Below are 24,041 nucleotides of genomic sequence, written 5' to 3'. Positions count from 1 at the left end.
ATCTTTGGGTAAAGCTGCGTGTCGTATGCGTATTGGTTTGTGTTGATGTCGTTGTTGACAATGATTTCCCAGTGGTTCGTAGAGGTTGAAGATGACAGGGGCCTGGATGGAACCTTGTGGAACTCACAGTTTACTTCGAATAGATTGTGTCCGTATGTCTTATCTTTTAATATTTCCAATGTCCAGCTTTGCTGCTTCGGAAAACAAATTTCAGCAGGGAGCGCAGTGCGTTGATGCCTGTCGACTCCATGTCCCTCGGCGGCCTCTGTCTCAATGTCAAGATCACAGAAGGTATATTTAGCACGGTCAGCTCCCGTTGGCTTCAGTTCAGTTTTTTTGCGCAAACGCTTTGGATACGGTACGCTTTGTTCCTTGTGAAGAAAATTATTAGAGTTATTCGAGAGAATGGCTTCGTCATCGTCGTCTTCCACTTCCAAGTCGGGTTTCAAAAAATGCTGTGACTGCTGCTCGAAGATGTCCGTTATGGAGCCCCATAGAATGTTTATGGTGTCTCGGATCCGCTCATCCGTCATCGGAGTATGAGGACTGCCTGTTCATGACGTCGAAACCCTGAGAGAGCGCAGAGTTAAGCTTGCAGCAGGTAGGATCCATAAATCCCCTTCGACGCTGTCTGAAAAAGAAAATCGGACGAGTCGTGAGTTGTTTCTCCTCGCCTTAAGAAGAATAAGCGATCCCGATAACGTGGTGGTTCCCACCACTCGTCATCTTCTAGACATGGAAAGAAATGACGCCATAGATCGCCATCTTCCTCATGTTCCGTTTCATCTCCAGAAATGGGTCGTATGCCCCACTAAATCTGCCTCACCAGCCCAGTGGGAAGAGTTTAGACTTAAGATGTTAAAGGTGTTTGAGAATGCTGCTTTGTCCCCCTCGACTACACCCAAAAGCCATGCTCCGGTCGAAAGACCTCAGAAGCATAAAAACTGTGCGTCTTCAGACCCGGCAGGCAAAACTCCTCGAGAGCAATCGAAGGATCACTCGAGTCGAGGAAAAGTTCCTTCGAAGACTGAGTTGTCGCCGTCATCGATGCCGAAAGACTCGACTTCGACACCATCAGGGTCGAAAGGGGCGTCATCGATGCCACAGGCACCAAAAAGTTATGAAAAACCCTCTAAGCTTCGAGCTCCTACACTCCACAGGTGTCGAAGCCGTCGACTAAGCCATCGACGTTGACAGTCTCGACAATTTCGGCTCCTTTGACCACAAATATTATGACTACATCAACTACAATGGGGAAAACATATACCCCTTTGCCTAGGGCTGAATATTTCAAGTCTCTCTCCTCTATTTATTAGGATGCAGAGGAATCTTCAGATGAATCTAGGCCTTTTGGCCTCCAGTATGGCACACCATCAGTTCCTGAAGCATTAATTTCAGAGGATTCCAGAATAAAGAATTTAAAAGAATGCCTGCATGATGCCAGTGGTTTAGATACCTCACCTGAGGTAGAATTCGGCAGGGCACACCCCAGTGACCATGCAGAGGTTACTTACAGACAATTGCTGTCAAGAGTAATGGAATATATGGGTTGGTCTAGACTGACTCCAGTCTTTGAACAGTACGACTTAATCAACATTTTAGATAGGGTACCCCAAGAAGACCCAATTGTGCCATTCCATGCAGCCTTGCAAAGGTGTGTGGCTACCAACTGGGAGGCGCCTGAAGTTATTCCGGCTGTCAACAAAAAGTTGACTTCGAAATACAAGTTCTGATCCATTTTACTTAACAAAACACCCCACACAAGAGAGCCTGGTGATTTAAGCTGTCACCTCAACCAGTAGACAAAATGGCTAACCTACAATACCTTTAAAAAAAGGGGATTGCCTGATAATAATCGTAGGTCCTTCGGGCTAAATACTTGTCAAAAAAAAAAGGTGAACCATCGGATAAAGGATGACAGCATAATCATTTATCTTGTTACAAATATCGACAAATGATTCTACTCATATCTTCTCAATCTATTTAAATCTCATAAATCACCATTTAATGTAAAATATTTTCAAACAATAAAACAAACGTTCTCAATTCGGGTCAATAAACATTCATCCCTACCTTTCATTCATTCACATTCTTCCTCATCATACATTCAATGACATAAATATAAACAACCTAATACACTCGGTCACAATCTACATTTTCCAACATGAGCAATGCTAAATTCCCTCAATTCAGTCTTTGGTAATGTTACCTGCCTGTAATTATTCCAGCAGTTGGTTGACACGTGTTTTGGTTGTATATTTGGACTTGAATCTGTCCACTATGTACGTCAACCTTCTTCAGGACATAGATGGGAAACTTTATATGTCCCGTTGCACATTGTAGGGTGAACCATACCCCCTCCGTCATACAGTAGCGGTGTGGGAAACAAAAGTGGTGGATTAATCCTGTCTGCACTTCTATTTGTTTCCCCAATCAATATGGACAAACTTCTGAAACAACAGATAATGCTCTATCAGAGCCTTCTGTATGGCCAAATATTCATGGAGTAATGGGTTGGATTTCCACTATAAATTCCATTTATTCCGTCCAGGTCTATCCAAATGATCTTGTGCGTGATGCACTGTTAACAGTTGGTCTCATCCGACTTCATTGTCAAAAGACTTTCAATCGATTCTTCTCTATCCATACTGGGTTCCTCCAATGATGGAAAACCATGGTATTTCTTCCGTCTTTTCACGGGCCAAAATTAACTGTTTTTAATCTTGTTGATTTCCCGAAATTGCTCTCATTTCCCGTCTGCTATGGACATTGACTGACGGTTTCTGCAGCACGAGCAAAACCGCTTCCAGAGAGTCTGGTGGTTGAAGCTGCCACCTCAACCAGTAGACAAAATGGCTACCCTACAATACCTCAGGATATGGATGATAAGCGATATAACGCCCTATACAAAAATGTTTTTGCGGCTGGAAGTATGACCCTGAAATCGGCTAACGCCACGTGCATATCCAATGGCTGCTGACCATATCCCCGAAGAGGAAGAGCGAGACAGTGTTTTTAAACATAGTCAAGAATGGGAAAGATGCAATGTGCAAATCCCTCCAGACTGGTATTGACTCTGCTGACGGTATCAGCAGAGCTATGGCGACGAGTACAGTTATACGCAGGTTTGCTTGGTTGAGAAAGTCAGGATTTGCTCCAGACTTATAATCCAAACTTCTGAACATGCTCTTTGACGACACTAACTTATTTGGAAGCTGATGAAAGTTTGAAGAAACTGCAAACTTCTAAGGCAGCGGCCAAATCACTTGGTGCTGCAATCAGACAACCTCCAAACCTCCCCACGGGTACACCCTGGAGGGGTAGGTCCTTTCATCACTACTTCACATTTGGAAGGGGCAGAGGACAGCCAGCTCAAAGAGGCCAGAGAAGATTCCCCTGTGGTAGATGGGGAAGTAGTACTAAGACCGCAGCAGCAGTGGCTACCTTACCATCAGCCAAGGTAAGAGTCTTCCAACTCTTACAAAGTTCCAGATCCGCTCCTTATGCAGGAGATACTAACCCTACTAGATAAAGGTGCTATAGAACCAGTACCTGTAGCGGAGAAGAACATGGGTTGGTACTCCCCTTACTTTCGAATCCCCAAGAAGGACGGAGGATTGAGACCCATCTTGGACTTAAGAGACTTGAACAAGTTCCTCAGGAAGGACAAGTTCAAGATGGTAACTCTTTCCCAGATCCTTCAGGCCCTCCAGCTTCAGGATTGGATGGTATCATTGGACCTTCAGGATCCTTACTTTCATGTGTCTATCCATCACAAGCACAGACAGTACCTGAGGTTCGCTGTTGGCGCTTCTCATCCGATTTGGGTTCTGACATTTGGGCTGAACTCCGCCCAAGGGTTTTCACAAAACTGATGGTGGTTGTGGCATCAAATCCCAGGAGATGGCGAATTCATGTTTACCCCTACCTAGACGAATGGCTGATCAGGGCGAGTTCCCCAGAACAGGCACTGGAACATCTCAGCTAGAAGTCCCACATGATACCATCACAAAGACTCTAGTTCATTGGGGCATTCGTGGATGGACGCCTGGGAAAAGCCTCACCGCCAGTGGTGAGGGCTCAAGACATTCTGCAGATGGTGACCAAATTCCAAAATGCCCAGCATCTACCAGCCTTTGATTTTCTGAGGTTACTCTGCCTCATGGCATCCTGCATTTTTCTGGTGTCAGAGGCTCGCCTGAGAACGAGATCTCTCCAATGGGCTCTCAGGACTCAGTGGTCTCAATTCTCAGGAAGGATGTCAGACCTCCTCCAAATTACAAGCAGAGTCTCACAGGACCTTCGGTGGTGGGCCTGTGTGGAGAACATCTTGAAAGTAGAACCGTTTAGGCAACCATGGCCAGAGATAACAGAAGTGACGGACGCCTCACTCACGGGGTGGGGAGCCCATGCCAATGATCTGACAAATCAACGGTCGTTGGTCTCCATTGAAGTCCAAAGGACATACCAAAGTTTTAGCGCTTAGGGCAATCAGATTAGCACGGAAGGCCTTTCTGCCATCTGTATGGGGAAAGAATGTCCTGATAATGATGGATAACACAGTGGCCATGTACTACCACAACAAGAGAGGAGGTGTAGGGTCGCTACCACTGTGCAGAGAGGCATTGCAGCTCTGGTTCTGGGCAATTCAAGAAGGAATCTCTCTGTCGGCAGTTCACCTAGCTGGAGAGCAGAACACGACGGCGGATGCTCTGAACAGGCAGAGCATAGTCTCCCACGAGTGGGAACTAGCTCAGGAAGTCCTTCAAGAGATCTTCACCCTTTGTCGAACCCCTCAAGTGGATCTGTTCACGACCTGTGCGAGCTGTACTGCTCAAAGGAATTTCCCCCAAGAGGAGTTCTAGGAGATGCGCTTGTGGTGGACTGGGAATTTCCACTCCTGTATGCGTTTCCTCCAGTCCCCGTCATTCCTCGTGTAATCAGGAGGTTGAGAAAGTTAAGGAAATCCATGATCCTAGTTGCTCCTAGATTGGGCCAGGAGGACGTGGTATGCGGACCTTCTGGACATGTCCATCTGCCCTCCAATACGTCTTTCACAAAGAGAGGACCTTCTCTCGCGAGAGGAGGGTCTGGTTCTAGGAGATGCGTTTGTGGTGGACTGGGAATTTCCACTCCTGTATGCGTTTCCTCCAGTCCCCGTCATTCCTCGTGTAATCAGGAGGTTGAGAAAGTTAAGGAAATCCATGATCCTAGTTGCTCCTAGATTGGGCCAGGAGGACGTGGTATGCGGACCTTCTGGACATGTCCATCTGCCCTCCAATACGTCTTTCACAAAGAGAGGACCTTCTCTCGCGAGAGGAGGGTCTGGTTCTCTATCCGGATATCAGGGCGCTCAGCCTTCACGCATGGTTTCTGAGAGGCTGAGAAACAAGGATTGGGACCTCCCGGACGATGTAAGGGAGATTTTGCTTTCGGCCAGAAGGCCAGCAACTAAATCTTTATACCGCTGCCGTTGGAATAAGTTCTGCAGCTGGTGTAGCGATAAAAACGTTGACCCATTTACATGTAATACACCAACGATGTTATCCTTTTTGTTACATCTAGCTAATCTGCAGCTTCAGATTGGTACCATTAAAGAATATCTGGCGGCGCTTTCTATATTTAAGCGCACTTGAGAAGAAATGTCTACCTCTAATAATACAATTTTAAAAGGACTGACAAATGTTTCCGTCCAATCCCTTTTCAAGTCCCGGTTTGGGATCTCAACTTAGTGTTGAAGTTTATGATGTGTGCTCCTTTCGAGCCTTTTCACTCCTGTCATTTGAGGCTACTAACCCTAAAAAACAACCTTTTAGTAGCCAATACATCTGCCTGAAGGGTGAGTGAGCTTCAGGCTTTATACTGCAAGCCTCCTTACACTGTTCTTTATAAAGATAAGGTGGTGCTGAAGGGAAAACCCACCTTTCTACTCAAAATTGTCTACCAGTTTCATCTTGCACAAAAGATAACTTAACCATCATTTTACCCTTCTCCTCACCCTGGGAAGGAAGAGGAGAGGCTTCACAGGCTTGACCCTAAACGTGCACTGAGCTTTTATATAACTAGAATGGCAAAGTTAAGACAGGATGACCAATGATTCGTGGGCTATTCAGGCCACAAATTGAGTATAGCAATCACCAAACAGACATTATCCAGATGGATTATATTGGCAATATTAGAATGCTACAAACTGGCGGGAAAAGATCCTCCAGAAGGCCTATGGGCTCATTCAACCAGAAGCATGGCAACATCCTCTGCTTTACAAAGGGGAATACCAATAAAGGAAATCTGTGCGGCTGCCACATGGTCGTCTGTACATACCTTCACCCCTTCACCAAACATTATAGTTTAGACTCTTCCTCAGGTCAGGAAACTGAATTTGGCAAAGCATTCTTGCATCCCGTGCACTCACACCCATGGAAACTATAAAATAGTCATATAAAATTCGGACTCCCTCCTCCAGTAAAACTACAAACTGCTTTGGGAGTGTATCAAAAGATTAGGAATATGTGGGAGGACACATATTCCTCCCACGTATTCCTTATCGCCCCTTCCAACCTACCCCGCAGTAGAATTTCCCTTACATTTATAGTCTGTGCTCTCTCAGGAGGAGTAACCGTCGGGTATAAGATAAATCCTTCACACGTAAAAACGGAACTGAAGCCAACGGGCGCTGTGCATGCTACATATACCTTCGGTGACGTCCACATCGAGACGGAAGCCTCCGAGGCATATCGATTCGACAGGCATCGACGCACAGCACCCCCTGCTGAAAAAGAATTTCATTTCAGAAGCAGCAAAGCTGGATATTGGACATATCAAAAGATAAGGGATACGTGGGAGGAACATCAAGTCGAAAGAACATTACCAGGGGTAAGTAACTTGTTCTTCTTTTGGGGCCCATCTGGACCCGTTGGTCCCATTGGAGAGGTATGTAGGAGGCAATCACTGCAGGACTGTTAAGTCAAAGCCCATCTGTGTGGTAAGAATGTTGAGAACGTTTACAATATCAAAGGTGGTAGAAAAGTCAAGTAGGACAAGCAAATAGGGGGTCTCGTTTGTGCATTGCAGATAACTTGGATTGTGAGATCTCTGTGCTGCATCGTGGCTGGAAACCTAATTGGTAGCCCGGTAGTAGATTTTGTCGAGTAATCCTTTCGTGCAACTTGATGGTGATAGCCTTCTCAATCACTTTGTAGAGGAAGAGTAGATGCAAAATGAGGCAACATTTGGCCAGGTCACCTGAGTGCAGAGCTGGTTACTTCAGCAGGGTATGCTATGTCCTTAATTCATTGAATCTGGGAAGGTGATACATTTTTTCGAACCTAATGTTAACTCGCACAACACCACAACTTCACAGTACTCCCTTTAAATATTAGATAGCGTGTATCAGTACTAGAGTTAATGGTTTTTAGTTAATGGCGACTGTGTGGGTTGATGGCTTTGTACTAGGGAAATAGTTGATCTACACTCTGTGTTCATACTGTAAACTTGGTATTTCCAGAATTGCAGGCTTTACTTATAATAGGTAGTAGCTTTAACTCCCGATAAATAACGTGTTTATTTCTCCAACAATTTTGTATTGCTTGCTAACATAATTTTTTTCTGTTTTGTACAACTGTATGGGGTAGGGGGAGTTGCTATCATTACCAAATGTAATCTTAAGCCATTTTTAACCTTGCATTGATGAAAGGCTGAATCTGATTTCAGACTAGGACCAACAGGCGAATACTAACAGGAGTGTGCTTTTTATACAGAGCTATTACGACTACAAGTCTTGTATCCCCCTGCAGTCTTCTTTGCCAGTTGAAAAATTGATAAAACACTCAACCTCACTGCCTGATCTCAAAATTGGTTTTGCCATATAGTAACTGCCTGTTCTCCTTCCCTCTGCCATTCCTTGCTCTCACATTGCTATCTGCAAACCGTTAAAAATGGCTCACCCTCCATACTACCAGCCTAGGCCATCTCCGTTGACTCACATCTTCTTAGTTCACATACTGTAAGCCTATATATCCCTATTATCTCACATTAGTTTATACCCTCATCTCTGCCTTATCCAGAGTCCTGTTTTGTTTTGTCTCATCGGGTCAAAGTAGGAGAATCCTAACTAACGTCTGACACTACTGTAGCCTGAGGGGTGTTTACATGTATAATGTGTTTCTTTGGTTGTCAGTTCCCGGACACCTATGATGTCTTCAATGACCGCCATAAGCCTGTCTCAAGAGGCAATTGGAAGTGAAGCAAAAGGATTCCTGCTGGAAAAAGAAGCCGCCGCATCATCGCCATCTTCGTGTCATTCTTCTTCTTCAGGTAATAGACCGATGTGCTGATCACCACTGTCAATTCATTTTTGCATTACTTTTATGAATAATCTCCACATAAATATTAAATCTTACCAATTAGAGAATGCACAATGGAGCAAACAGAGCTGCTTGATGAGGGGAGGAGTTTGAAAATGTAGATGGAATTGAGTGAAAAGGAGTGGAACCTAGAAGGGTTGATAATGGGATGGAAGCACCAGAAATTCAAACTGAGATTATGAACAGAATCTAAATGGACACCCGTGCATTTTTCATTTTTAAATCGATGCAAAGCAAGAACATTTGTAAACAAAAAATGAAAAGGTAGGCAACACATGAAGATGAGATTCGAATGATGTGAGAAATAAGAGATTTAAAACATACTTATTCTTCAGGCATGAAAAAATATTGGACAGGCAATTTGCGAATACTTCCAAATAAATGATACATTTTCAAACAGAAGGAGTGATAGCATAAATTTGACAAGGAGGCTGTGGCAGACCTTTGTATCATGACCTGTCATTGCTTGAGTTGCTCAATCAGCACAGTTTAGAAAAAATGGATGTCTCCTTCAGGGAACAGCTCTGGATTTACAGGTGACATTGATGCATTGACCCCAACCACTTCATATGAGCTCACTATTCCAAAAGATTTAGTTGGCTACATCATTTGTCGCAACAGCTGAAAAGTAACCAACATATGCCAACGGTTTGGGGCCACATATCGATTTCCAACCGAGAAGAAGGTTGTACTGAGCTCCTGGTCACCATCATTGGATCTGCTGCCAGCATCAGCCAAGCACCAGACCTAATCAGTTTATGGCTTTTATTATAGACGGGTGGAGTGGGTCGCAAGTAGAACATCCAGCCCTTTTTCAAAACTGTGCACCTACACTGCTCTACATTTGCCGATTTTATGTCTGTGTAGTTTCCATGAAGTCTAGATTTCCAGGTTTTAAATAGTTTGTAAATTTCAGTTTCTGTGCTACCCACCCACTCATGAATTTAAATCAAAAACAAAATGATGGACCTGTTTTAATTTCATAATCTTTTTCCCGTTGTGTTTTTTTCTGTTCATGAAGATATTTGTGTTATGAAATGCAAGTAAATGCTGGACTTAATGCATTTAATTTCAGTTTAGTTCTTTGGGATTTAAACATATATATGAATACGGACTGGAAGAAATTCATACTTTGTATTTTTTAAAGAAACTAGACATTGATAGATTCAATGTTTATGACTAGATTCCATTCTGCCATCATCGGAAATCCAGAATATTCCTTAATTCAGTTAATCCTTCACATCTTTTTTCTTTTCGGTTTATGAAAAGTTGGTAAAACCATTGGCGATCCAGTGATGAACAGTGAGATTTCATTGGGCAATCCAATCCCAACCAGGCTATATAGATATTTTACATGAATTTGTCATCTTTCAGATACTTGTGGGGAACCTGAGGACATCCTCCCATCTACTGCCCTTGGATCTTCCGCTAAGGTGGCCAGGGAAAGTCATCGCTTTTGGATCTTGACCCTGGTGGTGTATATGCGAGGGAGGATCACCTAGGTGGAGGGAGTTCGGGGAATGGTAAGAGGTTGTCTTCAGGTGAGACATGGTATCCCCCTTTCCGTATAAGAATGAGTCCTACCCCTCACCCCAGCCTTCATAGGGCATTGTCAGTCTTTATCCCTTCCACACACACACTATCCCACAATCATATGCCTTTAGGACTAGGACGAGGAATAGGCAACTAGGAGTGATGCACACTTTGAGTCAATTTACCACTGTAGTACTGAGATGAGGAAGATGACTATGGAGGGTCATGCATGTCCAGTTAATTGGTACAATTGTGGTCAGGCAAATGACTCGTACCTGCAACCCATTGAAAGGCCACCGGTGCTTAAAAGGTGAGCCCAGCAACTTGGAGAGGAGAACCTGCCTGGTGAGAAGGACGCAGCTCCGAGGCGAGGCACAGGCTGAAGAGGGGCCGGTGGAGAGGACGCTGTGCACTGCAGAGGGGTCAGAGAGGCACTACAACCCGAATGAGCTGTGAGGAGTTCCGTGCATCTGCAGTTCCCTATGCTGCGTGTTCCCAGCTGAAGTTGGGGAAACTCAGAAGACTCTGAAGAACCGTGGGCCGCTGCCACAAGGTTCACAGGTAGCGAGCGCTGCTGGCTGGAGCTCCAGACGCGTACCTGTGAGTGAAGTGTAATCTCGAGAACATGCCCAGAGGAGCACACAAGCAGCTGTGAGTCTGAGACAGGGAAAACACATACCGTGGAGCTCCAGGGACGGGAATTGGACATATAATATACTAAGAGCGATCGAACTGAAACTTATAAGAATGCGTTTTGGAACCCGAATGAAAGAAATTGAATCACAAAATAGTTGTCGAGTATTTGAGGAAATGCAACAGATACTGAATACTGAACTAAAGAGAAAGTATGGAAATTATGTGAAAATACAGCACAAGTGGAAAGCGAGGGATGTGCTATTGTGAAATTATTGAAATCCGTTAAGAAGCATTGATGAAGAAAGTGAAAACCTGTAATGAATACTTATGAACTAGATGAAAGCAAATGTGAAAGACAAATTGGTGACCGTGAATGGAAAATGTGAAAGCAAGGTGGTGGAAGAGGATATACACCACACAATAAAGTAAAAACAAGCTGTGGCAAAGCCAAAAGACTTCCAAAGAGAAAACCACAGCACATGTTAAGTATGCTACAGGTACAAGGTGTAAAACCTGTGTTGGTCAAGGAAAGCGCATTACAAAGTGCCAAGGGTGATCAGTCTGACAACTGCACCTAGACCGAGTAGCCCGACTTGGGAAAGAGCCAAGAGAAGCCAAGAGACAAAGGCTGTGTGGCGTAAAAGAAAGCATCTTTTTGAACTGTTACAGGGTCTAAAGGATTATAAAGTGAAACTGGAAGCCTCATTTAAAGTCAAGAGACTTGAACTCTGTTGGATTTGGGGATAGGAACCCCAAGATATCATGGAATTGTGTTGTACTTGGGGAGGGGAACCCCAAGCCTTTTGTTTGGAACTATATGAACTTGGGGGAAGGGGAATTGAAAATAAGCCAGAGCTGGATAAAGCTCAGAACTTTATTTTGAACACTGTTTCTTTTGGTGCTCACATCCCTACACATTGTATATCATTAGTTGTAAAGGCAAGTATAGTCGTTGGACACAGACAGACGTTTAAGTTGAACTTACTGACACAGACTGGTTCCATGTGATAATATCCCCGCAAAAATGTCGCCATACAAGAATGGCGCTGTTTTTGTACAGCAATATTACCCTGTGGAACCTGCGGGGGACACCCCCGCAATCCACCTTTTTTTTTTAAAGGGAGCGGGTGACCCCCCCCTGCAACCCCTGCTCCCATTTACCCCATACATTATCCCCAATAATAATGTTGCCTATTCCATTTCCCGGCGCCCGCATGTATGGCAACATTATTTATGGGGATAATACCCACAGGTAAACTGTCCTTAGTTTCTTTAGGTAAGGAAATCCCACCTTTGTATAGGGCAAGTTAGGCCTTACTCCATTGTGACATATACAATAAAATACGTTTGTTAAAAAAAGTGAATCTGTTGTCTGTGTTTTGCTTCATGGTGCCTTGTATACTGATGCGGGGAAAGCACTCATTGTAAATGTTGACAGAGATTCCGATAGAAGTTAGCTATTTCAAACAAACGTTCCTTCTGTGTTTGCTACTTGCTTCTTACCATGATGCATCGATATATAGGGCCTCATTACGTGTTTGGAGGTAGCCATGCCCTTAATAAGGGCATGGCTACCTCCAAACTCTGGTCCGGGTCCGTGGTCCCTGAATGGGGAAATACCAGGCCATTCCAACCTTGGAGGAACTGGTATTTCCCCATTCAGGGAACACATCCCCATTCCCATTTCAGCCCCTTATAGGGCTCAATGCTAGCTCCCATTGTTAGCTCCCTGGTCCCCTCGCGGGACCCGCAAAGGACGTCTGGTCTGACCAGCCATCCAGAGCGGGTCCCGCAAGGGAACCTCGTAATAGGGCAGAATGGTATTAACGGCACCTTTACCAGCACCGCCTGCCTCGTAATGAGGCCCATAGTGCTTGCTGAAACCTTTTACCAAAGACCCCATGGCTAGGCAAAATGCCAAATTGGCATAGGAAGCGGTAGACACTCGAAAGACACTTTTAAAGACTCCTTTCTTTAAAAGAGGAATTAAACTGTGGGATCCAAACTCCAACTAATAGTGGCACCATTGGCCAAAAAACAAAATGCAGTCCTGATGTTGAAGGACATCATCTTTTACAGAGCTGAGGTATCCGTGATCATGTCCCAACTTTGTCATTCGAGTGCCAAAACGACTGACATACTGTTAGCCTTGTTGACCTTTAAATACCTGCTTACAGCCAAATCTCAACTGAAGATAAACTTTTCCCATACATTTTTAGAAGAATCTAGTCACAAGATGTTCAGGCATAATAATTTGACCATGAGGCAGGTCTTGATGCTCTTGCTAATTTAATGCGGTTTGACACTTTGATTTTTACAACATTCACGATGTGTTCACTGTAGCAGTGGGTTATACATCTGCAACACTGGTGTCAAAATAAATGTCAACCAGTATTTACCTGTCCTGTACAGCTAACATTTGAAAAACCTATCAAATGACCTAGAGAAGTGAGCCTCAACAGAAACAGAACAGAAAACTAAGCTTCAGGGCTACAGATTACATTGGAAGATTGTGTAGCAAATTTGTCTTTTCATGAGCAGAGTATCTCATCTAAGTCACCACCTCCAAATGATGATTTCCTTCGCTGTCTAACTTTGCAGAGCAGCTGGACAAATGTATATTGTCCTAGATGCAGGAAGTCTGCACAAGAGATTTCTCACAATTTTTTTTTAACCACGTGACAAAATGTGTTTTTAAAACCATAGCTTCTTTGTTATAGTGTCCTCAGAAAAAAGAAGCAAGTTTATTGATGACTGGCGAAGAAAGAATGTATCCAGCTCCCCCTTCAAACCTTCAAAAAATGGAAATGCTACATAATCAATAATAAGATACACAATGGGACATGGAAAAAGATATCATATTAAGAATTTCCTCCTAGTGGACAAATCGCAGGAAGCAGTAATTCCGACTGGGAAGATTGCCTCTGACCAGTTAATATAATTGGACTTGGATGCAAGGGAAAATGGTTGTCCATGAAATAACCCCCAAAAAATACCTGATTAGAAATGACCGATTTGTTTTTGGTCGAAAAACGAAAATTACTTTTGGGTTTTTTGCCCCCCTTTTTTTTAATAATGCCGGGGAGACCGCTGCACTCTCCCCCACAGATCCCCCTACCTTAACTGATACCCTTACCCTACCCCCACCTATTTTTTTTATAAAAAGGTACAAAATTCCCTAACAAATTAGACCAAAAAAAGGTGTTAAGTATTTTCGTATTAGATTTTCTTTTTTTCTACGCATACCAGGGATAATGTCATTAGAAAATGACATGTAAGACATTTAGGAGGCACACTGGCCCCAAAAATCTTGATTCAAGTTAGAGGTTCAAGCAAGTGTTTTTTATGGTGAATATTTATTTTCACATTTTAAAATAATGTAATGAGTATTAGAGTATTAAGTTGCAATATAAAGTATCTTAGATACTACTACTACAGGACAATACAATATATATTGAAGGTTGAGTAATTAAAATTGTATGATTGAAAATCTTCTAAATAACAATAAACTTCAGTTACATATAAATATGGCAGTAAATACATTCCTAGATTACAAATAGAATAGAGAAATAAAACTCAATATTATGGGGCATTGCTGACAGCGGTGCAAGATGGCTGCATTTTCCTATAGTGCTGGCGAACACATCCTTTGCGTGGCGTAAAGAACCACAAATCAAAAAGGAAAACATACCCATATGGATGAGCAGACAAGACAGAAAGGAGACTCATTAATATTGATCCAGTGGGCCAACAACTACCCAGAAACTGAGAAGGTTTGCAATGTGCGATCAGCGCAAATGCAGCAAAGATGGAGACTTCGATGTAGCGATACACAAAACATGAAGGGTCCTTAATGCCTCATGCGTCATCGAGAAACTGGTTGAGGTGATTTGTCGGCACTCCAGAGCCTGACCCAAGAACTCAAAGCAAGCATAGAACAGGCAGATAACAACCCGGAGGCATGTGCCACTGGACGCCCACAGCGGGCAATCCACTGCCTGGCAGTGGCAGTGTTATAGAGCTGTGAGACAGACTGTCCCTTAGAGATCTGGAGAGCATAGGGTATATACATCTGCAGAAAACCAAGCAGATCGAATGGTTGGCTGACTCTCTTGGTAGGCAGACGAAGAGGAGCCTCGCGACCAGTCCACTAGGAAGACAAATGCAGATGGATGACAAGCGGGTGACTCAACGGGACCGGAAAACAGAATCCGGTAAATAGCATCCAGAGGAGGAGGGAGTCTGAATATACAGGGTTAGCGTGGCCAGCAGCAGGTTGGTCTACACCCTCATGGAGTAGTGGAGAGCAACATGGATAAGGCCACTAAAGAACAAAATAGACTTGACTACACTGGGGGAAAGTCCCAAAAAATGAAGGAAATTGATACAGATGACAGGGGAAAATAAGCTTGCTTAAAAATGAGTATGTAAGGGGTGGGGGGAGGGGGCGTTGCTTGGTGCACCATCATGAAGATGGCCGCCTGAGTGCCTCCGGGGCTGCGAGGACAGAGAAGGAGAAATTCAGCCCTCTTTCACCCGTCATCCCCTACCTGGAATATTGGTGCAGGGTCCGCGCGGTTGCTGCTACATCTGGCTGTAATCTTGAACCTCTGTGGTGCTTGCACCCAGAGTTTTGACCTTGTTCAGTGGACCCGCGTGGCAGGACGAAAGATGGCGGTTCCACGCTGACTGGCATGGTGAGGAGTGAGTGGTCCACGCCGGAAACCCGACTGCTGTTCCGTGTCGGGGCTGCCTGCTGAGCGGTCTGCAGGCCCGGGGAGGCTGTTGGTGCAGCAGGGTGGCTACTGGATGAAGCCCGCCACAGAAGAGAGGAGGAGCCCGGTGTCCCACAGTGGAGCTTGGCGGGGCTGGGGCTGGAGTTGGAGCTGCCTGGGCGCCGGGGTGTCTGCAGGACCTGCGCGGCACCTTTCACCTTTCATGCGACCAGAGCTGGAGGGGAGGCGAAGCCCTGCTCCCTGCAGCGGGGGAGAATGGTGCAGTGGAAGAGTGTCCTCCTTGACCGCGGTCAGTGTACTGCTACGTCCCCTGGGGCACCGCCATGGCTGCAGGGCGGTGAGTGCGAGGGCCCTCCCCATCCCGCTCCAGGACTAACTGCCCTGACCGTGGAGTCCCTTGAGGCCGATCCGTGTGCCTCCTAGGGCGGTCCAGCTGTCTGTGGACCTCAAACATTGTGCAAGTCATGAAAATACACGTGGCTGGGTATGTGTAGCTGGTGGCCAGCGTGTGAGGGGGATACTGTGAAGCGGCGGGGCCTCCTCGGGCCATGTGGAGCAGAAGGCCTCCCGACGCTGTGGTAGTTCCCCTATAGCAGTTGCTGTGGGCCTCTCTGAAATAGTTGCATTTGAACCATGCATCACAGAGGGCCAATGTAGTCATCAGGGGCGCATGAGGCCCCATGCCCTCCCCACCTGACAGCATCGCATGATATCCACTGATCCACTCTGATGGGGACAGAAGAGCCAACCTGAGGGGAAACTCACAGCATGAAACCTCCAAGGCCTCTGGCCATAGCATTAGTGGTGGGTCACCTCCTCTGCCCAGGGTGCTTCCTGGCGCCTCAAGTGTAATTGATCCTGGTGAGAGCTCAAGGTGGATCAGCAGCCTGTACTAAAGTCTCTGTGGGGTATAGGCTGGTTGGCCCTGCACCTGCATACTGTGTGTCCCCCTGAAAGGGCACTCCCCAACTGTCCGTCTGCAGCTCGCCTGGAAGTGGAGAGTTGGGCCAACAGTCACCCTGAGTCCACCAGAGGTCCAAAGCCCTTCATCCACAGCCATGGCCAAAGCCCCGAAGAATGGCAAACGGGGACATCTCCACTATGCTACAGGTGGTGGACAGGAGCAAGCGCACAGAGTTGGTGATGGCCCAGGTGTCCAGCACTGACCCTCTGCCGCCCATGTTCATGCAGATGTCTACGAAATCTGACCTGCAGGATCTGCTGGCCGAAATCCGCAAGGAGATCCAGAAAGGTACGGAGGAACTCTCCCATAAAATCCTGGCACTGGACACGAGAGTCGCGGAGGCGGAACACAGGGTGTTGGAGTTGGAAGACACACTCTGTGAGCAATCCTATGTGGTGGAGGAATGTTCCAACCGTCTCCAGTCCCTGGAGGCGTACTGCACCGCCTTGGAGGACAAGCAGGAGGATGGGGAGAATTGCATCCTAGGAATCTCTGCTCCAGTGGGTAACGAGGAATTACCAACCTTTTGTAGCCGATCTGTTGCGCTACATCCTCAAACTGGCTGCGTAACATGACAGAGAACTCGACAGAACACACCACACTAGATCCCGTAATGCCTCGAATCAGGACAGGCCTGCGGATGTTCTGTCTCAGTTTAATTTTTTCCAACTAAAGGAACGCATCATGGCTTCAGCCAGACCCGCTGCCACTATTGCCTTTCGCAACATGTCTCTCTCATTGTACGAGGACCTGCCAGGAACGACCCTAATGAAACGTGAAGCGCTGCGCCCACTAGCTGAGTGGCTGTGCACAAAGGAAATACCATATCAGTGGGGCTTTCACACTGCCCTTCACTTTACCCACCAGGCAGGCACTGGCTGGTGCGCCCTCTATCGGAAGCGGAGGGTCTGTTGAATCCAGGAGAGCCTGGGGGGGGGGAAGACCCTGTCAGGGACACAGAGCCAGCCTCCTCGCAAAAATGGCACAAGGTGGGCAGAGGGAGGCGGTTGAGTGGTCCGATCAGGAAGACCTGAAGGTATTGGGGATCTGTGAGTAATTGGTAATGTTTCCTGGGCGTTCATGTGTTCTGGGGTTGTGTTGCTGCCTGGGGGGAGGCGGTGAATGGCTTGCACCTGTAATGTAGTGGCTAGCCTGGGTGGGGGGTAGGAAGGTTGGGGGCACTCATTGACTAACAAGGGTTCTTCTCTGCCCCCCAAGTCGGTCCCTTGAATTTCTCTATGTTAAGCTTGTTTGGGGAGGGTGGGGGAAGTGTGTTCACATTTTTTGCTTGTGAGTCAGACATTCATGTTAGAGTGTTATTGTGGGTACGGTTCACGAATTGGGATGGAGGGACAGAAGCCTGAGCTTGCGGGGCCATGTCGGGTGATGTAGCAATTGACAATTGAGGGGACACCTTAGCGATGGGCACATGGAATGTTCAGGGCTTGAATTCCCCAATCAAAAGAAAGTCAGTTCTGGGCAAGTTGAGGGCATGTCCCTCTCTATATTGTTCCTGCAGGAGACCCACCTGCTCGCTCAGGATGAAAGGCGCATGAAGAACAGGAGTTTCCACACCAGTACTTTGCCTCAGGGGGAGAGAAAAAATGGGGGGTGGCCATTCTGGTGGGAGGGCAAATCCTATCTATGCGTTAAGGGCCTGCTATGGAATCGCGCGTTCATCTTATTGTCCTTTCCTTGTATGCTCCCAACGTTGGCCAGGATGGGTTCCTGGAAAGCCCCTCTTCTTAAGATATTGCCATTCGCTGAGGGGCAGATCCTCCGGAGCGGGGATTTCAACTTGGTTCCCAACCCCGTAGTGGATAAGTCTCTCCCACCCACTAGGTTGGACTTCAAACACTCCACAGCGTTTTGCCTTTTTCTTCGAGAATTGGGATAAGTGGATATGTGGAGACTGGCTCATGGGGAGGACAGGGATTTCTCCTTCTCTGCACATGTCCACGGGGTTTCTCAAGGTTGGACCTAGTACTGATACCCAGTGCACTGTACCCATGTGTCTGGGAGGCAGAAATAGGGATACGTTCACTATCTGATCATGCACCCATGCTGGTGACCCTAGCAATACGGGATAGACCGGTGGGGCCAAGGCTCCAACTACTTCAAAGAAAAGGATGTGTCTGGCCCTTCGCAAGATATGGCGTGGGATGCTATGAAGGCAGTGATAAGGGGCGTCAGTATTAGCAAGACAGCAGCATATACCAGAGTGAGGAAGTTAATCTGCGAGGGGTTGGAAAAAGAGGTTGCCCAGGCTGAGTAGGAGCACAAGAATTCGGGACCCTGCAGAGCAATGAGGGCACTCAGGGAGGCGCAGAAGCAGTTGGAAGCACATCTGGCAGACAGAACAGCTCAGGCAATATAGGTTGCTGGTGGCCAAGCTACGCAAATTCCAGTCCCGGAATTTGGTTCAGGCCTTATGGGATAAAAACGGGGTGTTACGACGGGACAATCCCGCCAAAATGAGTATCTTTGAAGCACACTTATCAGCAGTATTTAAGGGTGAGCTTCCTCTGGAGGAGGCTGATGCATGCTGAGGGACGTTCACCTGTCTCGCCGCTCACTAGCAGACCAAGAGGCCCATGAGGCACCCATATTATCGGGGGAGGTGGAATAGGCTATAGAATCACTGGAAAATAAGGCCCCATGTCCCGATGGCTTCACAGACCCTTTTTATAAGTGGTTTTGCAGTATATTAGCCCCCCCCTGGTGAGTTTGTTCAACTCCTTCAGGATCTCCAGTAGGGTAACCCTGTCTATGGGGTCCTCGATGACTGTCTTACTCTATAAACCAGGGAAGGACCCATCCCTCTGCGATTCGTATCGCCCTATTGCACTCACTAATGTGGGCTTGAAGCTTTATTCAAAAATATTGGCCCGTCGCTCGTAGATGGGGATCAGACAGGATTAATAACAGGGCGGGGGGCACAGGATAACGTTAAACGCGTGTTGGGCTTGTTGGAGGAGGGTAGGAGGTCGGGCCTGGACCTGAGGATCGTCATGCTGGATGCCCATAAAGCCTTCGACAGAGTGGACTGTGGTTACCTGAGGAGGGTCCTGGAAAGCTTTGGGTTTGGTTTGGGGTTCATTTGTTGAGTGATGGCGATATACCAGCACCAATCCAAATGCCTCTACGTGAATGGGGCATTATCATCCAGTCTAACCATCACAAGAGGCACAAGGCAGGGCTGCCCACTGTCCCTGCTAATCTTTGCCTTATGCTTGGAGCCTTTTGCCAACCGTATTATGAGACTATCGAGGGTGTTAGGTTGGGTAGTGCAGACTATAAAGTGGCACTTAAAGTGACACTTTATGCGGACGACATGCTGCTGACTCTGAGCAACTCTACCACCTCTTTGGCGGCGGCGTTGGAGGAGTTGGACGAGTTTGGCTGGGCCTCAGGCTTTCGGGTAAACTACAGCAAGTCGCACGGTCTGGATGTGTCCCTCAGGCCCCAGGAGAAAGCAGCCATAGGAGCTCTGGATCCTATTCATTGGACCCGGACCTCTATCCAGTACATGGGGGTTCATATCCAGAAGAAGCCATCTGCGGTATATCGCATCAATTTTCCCCTGTTCTTGGAACTATGCAGGGATTTGGGGAGGTGGGGACACCAAGAGATTTCCTAGTTAGGCCGCATCGCAGCAGTCAAAATGAACGTTATCCCAAATTTGCTCTACCTGTGCTCAGCAGTGGCAGTGAGAGTTCCGGACTCTGACCATCGTTCACTTCAGGGGAAGATCGTTGGATTCATTTGGGGGGATAAACAGGCTAGAATATCCAAGAGGGTCTTGCTGAGGCCGACAAGGGTGGGGGGAGGTTGGGGGTTCCGGATGTGTTTCGCTATAATGTCGCAGCGCAAATCTCCCACGCTTTCACATGGGTAGTGTCCACCTCAACACCAAAATGGAAAATGATTGAACAGGCCCAATCAACAGTTGCCCTAGCTCGGTTGCCCTACATAGAGGGGAGATATCTGAGTCAGCAAAGTGGCTTCACCCTGCTCGTAACAACCAAAACCACACTCTACTGCATGGGTAGAGCCTCTCGCAGATGGGGAATTTCTAGGGGTTTGGGGCCCCTCTAACCCGTATGGAATAACCCAGGTTTCCGGCCAGGATGCGGGGGTGGCTTTAATGCATGGGTGGTGGGAGGCGTGGAATGTTTACGGCAGTTTTATAAAGACAATAGGCCACTGTCATTCGAACAGTGTAAGCTTACTTTTAACCTACAAGCGTCTTAGAGCTTTAGATACACGCAGCTGTGCATTTTTGTAAAAGGAGGCAAGAAAAGGAAAAGGACAGTATAGAACAGGCACAAAAGGAATAGGCCAAGCTTATTCAGAAGAAATTGGTGAAGATTTGTTTTGAAGGGGCAGTAATTACTAAATCTATGGAGGGACAGCAGGGGCAATTGGGTCAACAGGGACAGGGTGAATCGGATATGACACAGGGGTGGATGGACAGGTAGGCCTCAGGTCCAAGGTAAATTACAGGGTTTCCGAGGGTCAGGAGAGGATTTCTGTGAGGGAGTTGGTGCTTTGTGGGTTCGTAGAAACGGGTCCTCGGTTTAATGGGCCAATGGGAATTAATTATGGGCGGTTCTTTGGGATTCAGTATTGGTCGTGTGGAAGATTGGGATACGTGTCACGAGATTGTCGTGACAGGCCACAGTATTTTAACATGGGAGCTCAGCAGATGCAATGCCCGACCCTGCCATATGCCCCAGGCTCTGTGCAATCACAGCAGGCACGGGTTGAACAGAACCCAGCGACTGGGCCTGCACTTGTCTTCCCCTCCTTTGCCTCATCGTGCCTTGAAACACTTGTGTATAGGCGCGCTAAAAATAAAATATATCATATCTGCACCTTTGTGCGTCGGTGTCCACCGTCTTGTCATCACTTGTCTTCCCCTCCTTTGAGGCAAAGGAGGGGAAGACAAGTGATGACAAGACAACTATCTTACTAGGTCAAGTGACATTGAGAACGTGCAAGTGCGAGGGAGAGGGAAGGGAAAAAGTACAGTGTTTCCTTGGTTCTCACTGCATTATCTATGCAACTCTGACTGCTTTGAATGTGGAGAGCACCAGGAATTGGATTTACCTCTGTGATACTGGCAGGGATACCGGCACTCCTCCCACCGGCACAGGAGCACGAGCAAGCATAAAGTTAAGGAGGCCCTAAGGATCCACCGTTCATTCCAGTGTAAAGGGGGGTGCGAACAAAGATCTGGGACTTGAATTTCTCTGTCTAGAAAAACAAAATGTTTAACTGTACAATGTGTGTTCAAATAAGTATTTTTATGGTCCTTATGATTCATTTGTCATCATGTCTGAAGATGGCAACAAATGTAAATATCAAAGGTTCAAAGTTATCTAGGTTTATGGAATTCAGAAATGTATTGTTAAAAGGAAAAAATAAATGTTAATTTTGTTTTTTGGATAATGGGGAGGATGAACTGGATCCCACAACGAATGCACATCATTTTGCAGTGGATAATGTATGGTATAGCCATATGAGGAAGGCTACATCTGCTCTCTCATCCCTCATGCTTCTGGTGTCCTTAGGGTGTTTATCCCAAACGAAGTAGAGGTAGCAGATGCACTATGCCTAGTGCATCCACCCTTGTGCAGGGCCCAAGGGCAGTTTAAAGAGCAGTCAGTTAAGGCATCAATCATACCTATCAATGAAGACTCTTTTCTACCCTCCACATGCCAGTCCTCATCATCCATGAGGAGCACCTGGTCCTTGCTCATCCAATGCCCAAAGCTACCTCTGAGCCCCATTTGTCCCCAGTGCCCCTTCTGTCCACATCATCTAACATGGACAAATCAATGACTTTGTTTGACGACAAGCATCAGGAACTATTGCAACAGAGCACACTGTCCAGTTATCTCTCAGCAACATCATCAAAAGCTTTCATGGAAATTCCTGATCAATATCAGCTGTTTAGTCATACTGAGACCTTCTTTTCCTCCCTTCTGGCACCTGGCGGCCAAGCAGCGGCAAATGCCAAGTGGCACCAGGTGACCAACTATTTGTCAACACGTCCGAGTCAGCGTTTGGTGCCATCAAGGAAGAGATACGGGCACTGAAGCTAATCACCAGTACATTCTCGACCTCCTGACAGCAATGGAGGGGGGAGTATGTCAGAAGATTAGGAGTACTTACTGCCCATTTGTGCCTTCCAGTGACACAGAAAATGGTACCCTAACACAAACTAGTGCTGCCTTGCATAAACTCAGAATAATCATGGAAGATGAGGCAGGAGTTACCAATGATTTCGTGGTTTCAGTCTCTTTTTTTTTTTCTTGGGTGCCATCTTGGATGGGCCTCGTTGTGAAGATCATGTTAATTATTTTTATCTTTTTTTAGAAAATTCTTTTCTGTTCCTGTCAATTGCTCTTACAATGTTGTTCTGCCCAGGTACTGAAAGCAGATGCCATGATGACTTTGATCCTGTTCAAGGCTAGGATAATTACTGTTTCATCTCACATGGGTACTCAGACTGAAGCTGTTTTTTGTCCTCCACCAAGTTGTGATGATTATGTGGGGCAACGGGTAAATTGGGGAAATGGTGGGGGAATAAGTTGGGCTTGTTCAACAGGGAAGTATGCCCATTTTTGGACTGAGGTGAGAAATGATTGTAGGGTTGTTCCACTAGAAGATGATTATGATTTGTTAGTTAAAGTGTTAACTAAAGGGGAAATGTTGTGGTGGTCAAGAAAGGTCCCCACAATCAAGAGGGGTTTTGGTTGCTCGCGCCGTATTTGCGACTGGGGTTGTGGCAAACTCGGGGCAATGTTACTATTTCATATGTACCCAGTATAGTTAAATGTGAATGGGATATGTTACTTAGTGTTACTTTTTGGTTAAACTGATACATATCAGCTTTGCATGCATGTAGAAAGACAAATACTAAACCTGCCAAATGAAATATAAACGCAATTCAGACATAATGGCTATGGAATGCCCAGAAACAGGCAAGGAGGGGTTTTTATAATGTTTTAATGCGTGTGCGAAAATTAGCTAAACATGGTGCCGTTGCTTGGCCATTTTGGACATTCACTTCTAAACCGCAATGAAAGTCTACATTTCTAGAAAGTCTACATTTTAGAAGGCAGACATGATTTCTGCAACGGTTACAATATTGTAACATAAAGCAGATGAGCTCACTATGGAGGATAGTTATCGTTATAGCTGGTTATAGCTACAGCAAAGATTCTACAGAGCATTGGTCTTGAACAAGAAACAGGACATAAGTTTCAAGAAATAACAACTGGAAAGCTCTTGAACAATCCTGAGTAAAGCATAAGAGATATTATTATCAACAACCGGAAAATCAAATTGGGAGACACCCTCATTTTTGTAAAAATTGTTAAATAACAATTGAATTCAAATAAAAAAACAAAACAAAAAAAACTATGGAGGATAGTTATTGTATTGTTTCCTCAAGGACGAGCCGAGAGGGGATTCAGGGGTGTGCAGGTGCATTGATAAGGGGTGCTGGGAACGAGAGCGCGGGAGATGAGCTGGGTTTTTCCACTGTCTGTTTTTTTCCACTCTTGCCTCCCATGCTTTCTGTCTGTCTTTCGGCTGGGGACAGTCTGCAATTTATGAGGGGCGGGGATTTGTCCCCATAAGAAGAGCGGTTCAATCCCCACAGGGTGACAGAGAATTGGAACCCTGAGTGTTGAAATCTTGCTGAGAGGGAGGACAGTCTGCTCCAGACCCCATTAGTTGATGCGTGATCTCTCTGCCTACCTGCCTCGGGACTGGGTAGTGTTGTTGTGGCCGGCA

The 24,041-nt window shown here is 46.2% G+C and overlaps 1 protein-coding gene across 3 annotated transcripts in view; it reads left to right on the top strand.

Moving 5' to 3' along the window:
- LOC138575633 (AN1-type zinc finger protein 5-like) overlaps positions 1-24,041 on the top strand; it is a 327,567-nt gene that overhangs the window by 264,237 nt on the left and 39,289 nt on the right. For all 3 annotated transcript variants that reach the window (XM_069649499.1, XM_069649500.1, XM_069649498.1), the window contains one exon: positions 8,177-8,313. In XM_069649499.1, the coding sequence (XP_069505600.1) occupies positions 8,177-8,313 (137 nt within the window). The remainder of the gene's footprint in view (positions 1-8,176; positions 8,314-24,041) is intronic.

Source organism: Ambystoma mexicanum, chromosome 1p (genome assembly GCF_040938575.1).
Source record: "Ambystoma mexicanum isolate Mex_15411 chromosome 1p, UKY_AmexF1_1, whole genome shotgun sequence".
Taxonomy (NCBI): Eukaryota; Metazoa; Chordata; class Amphibia; order Caudata; family Ambystomatidae; genus Ambystoma; species Ambystoma mexicanum.
This window is presented reverse-complemented; position numbering and strand designations above follow the sequence as displayed.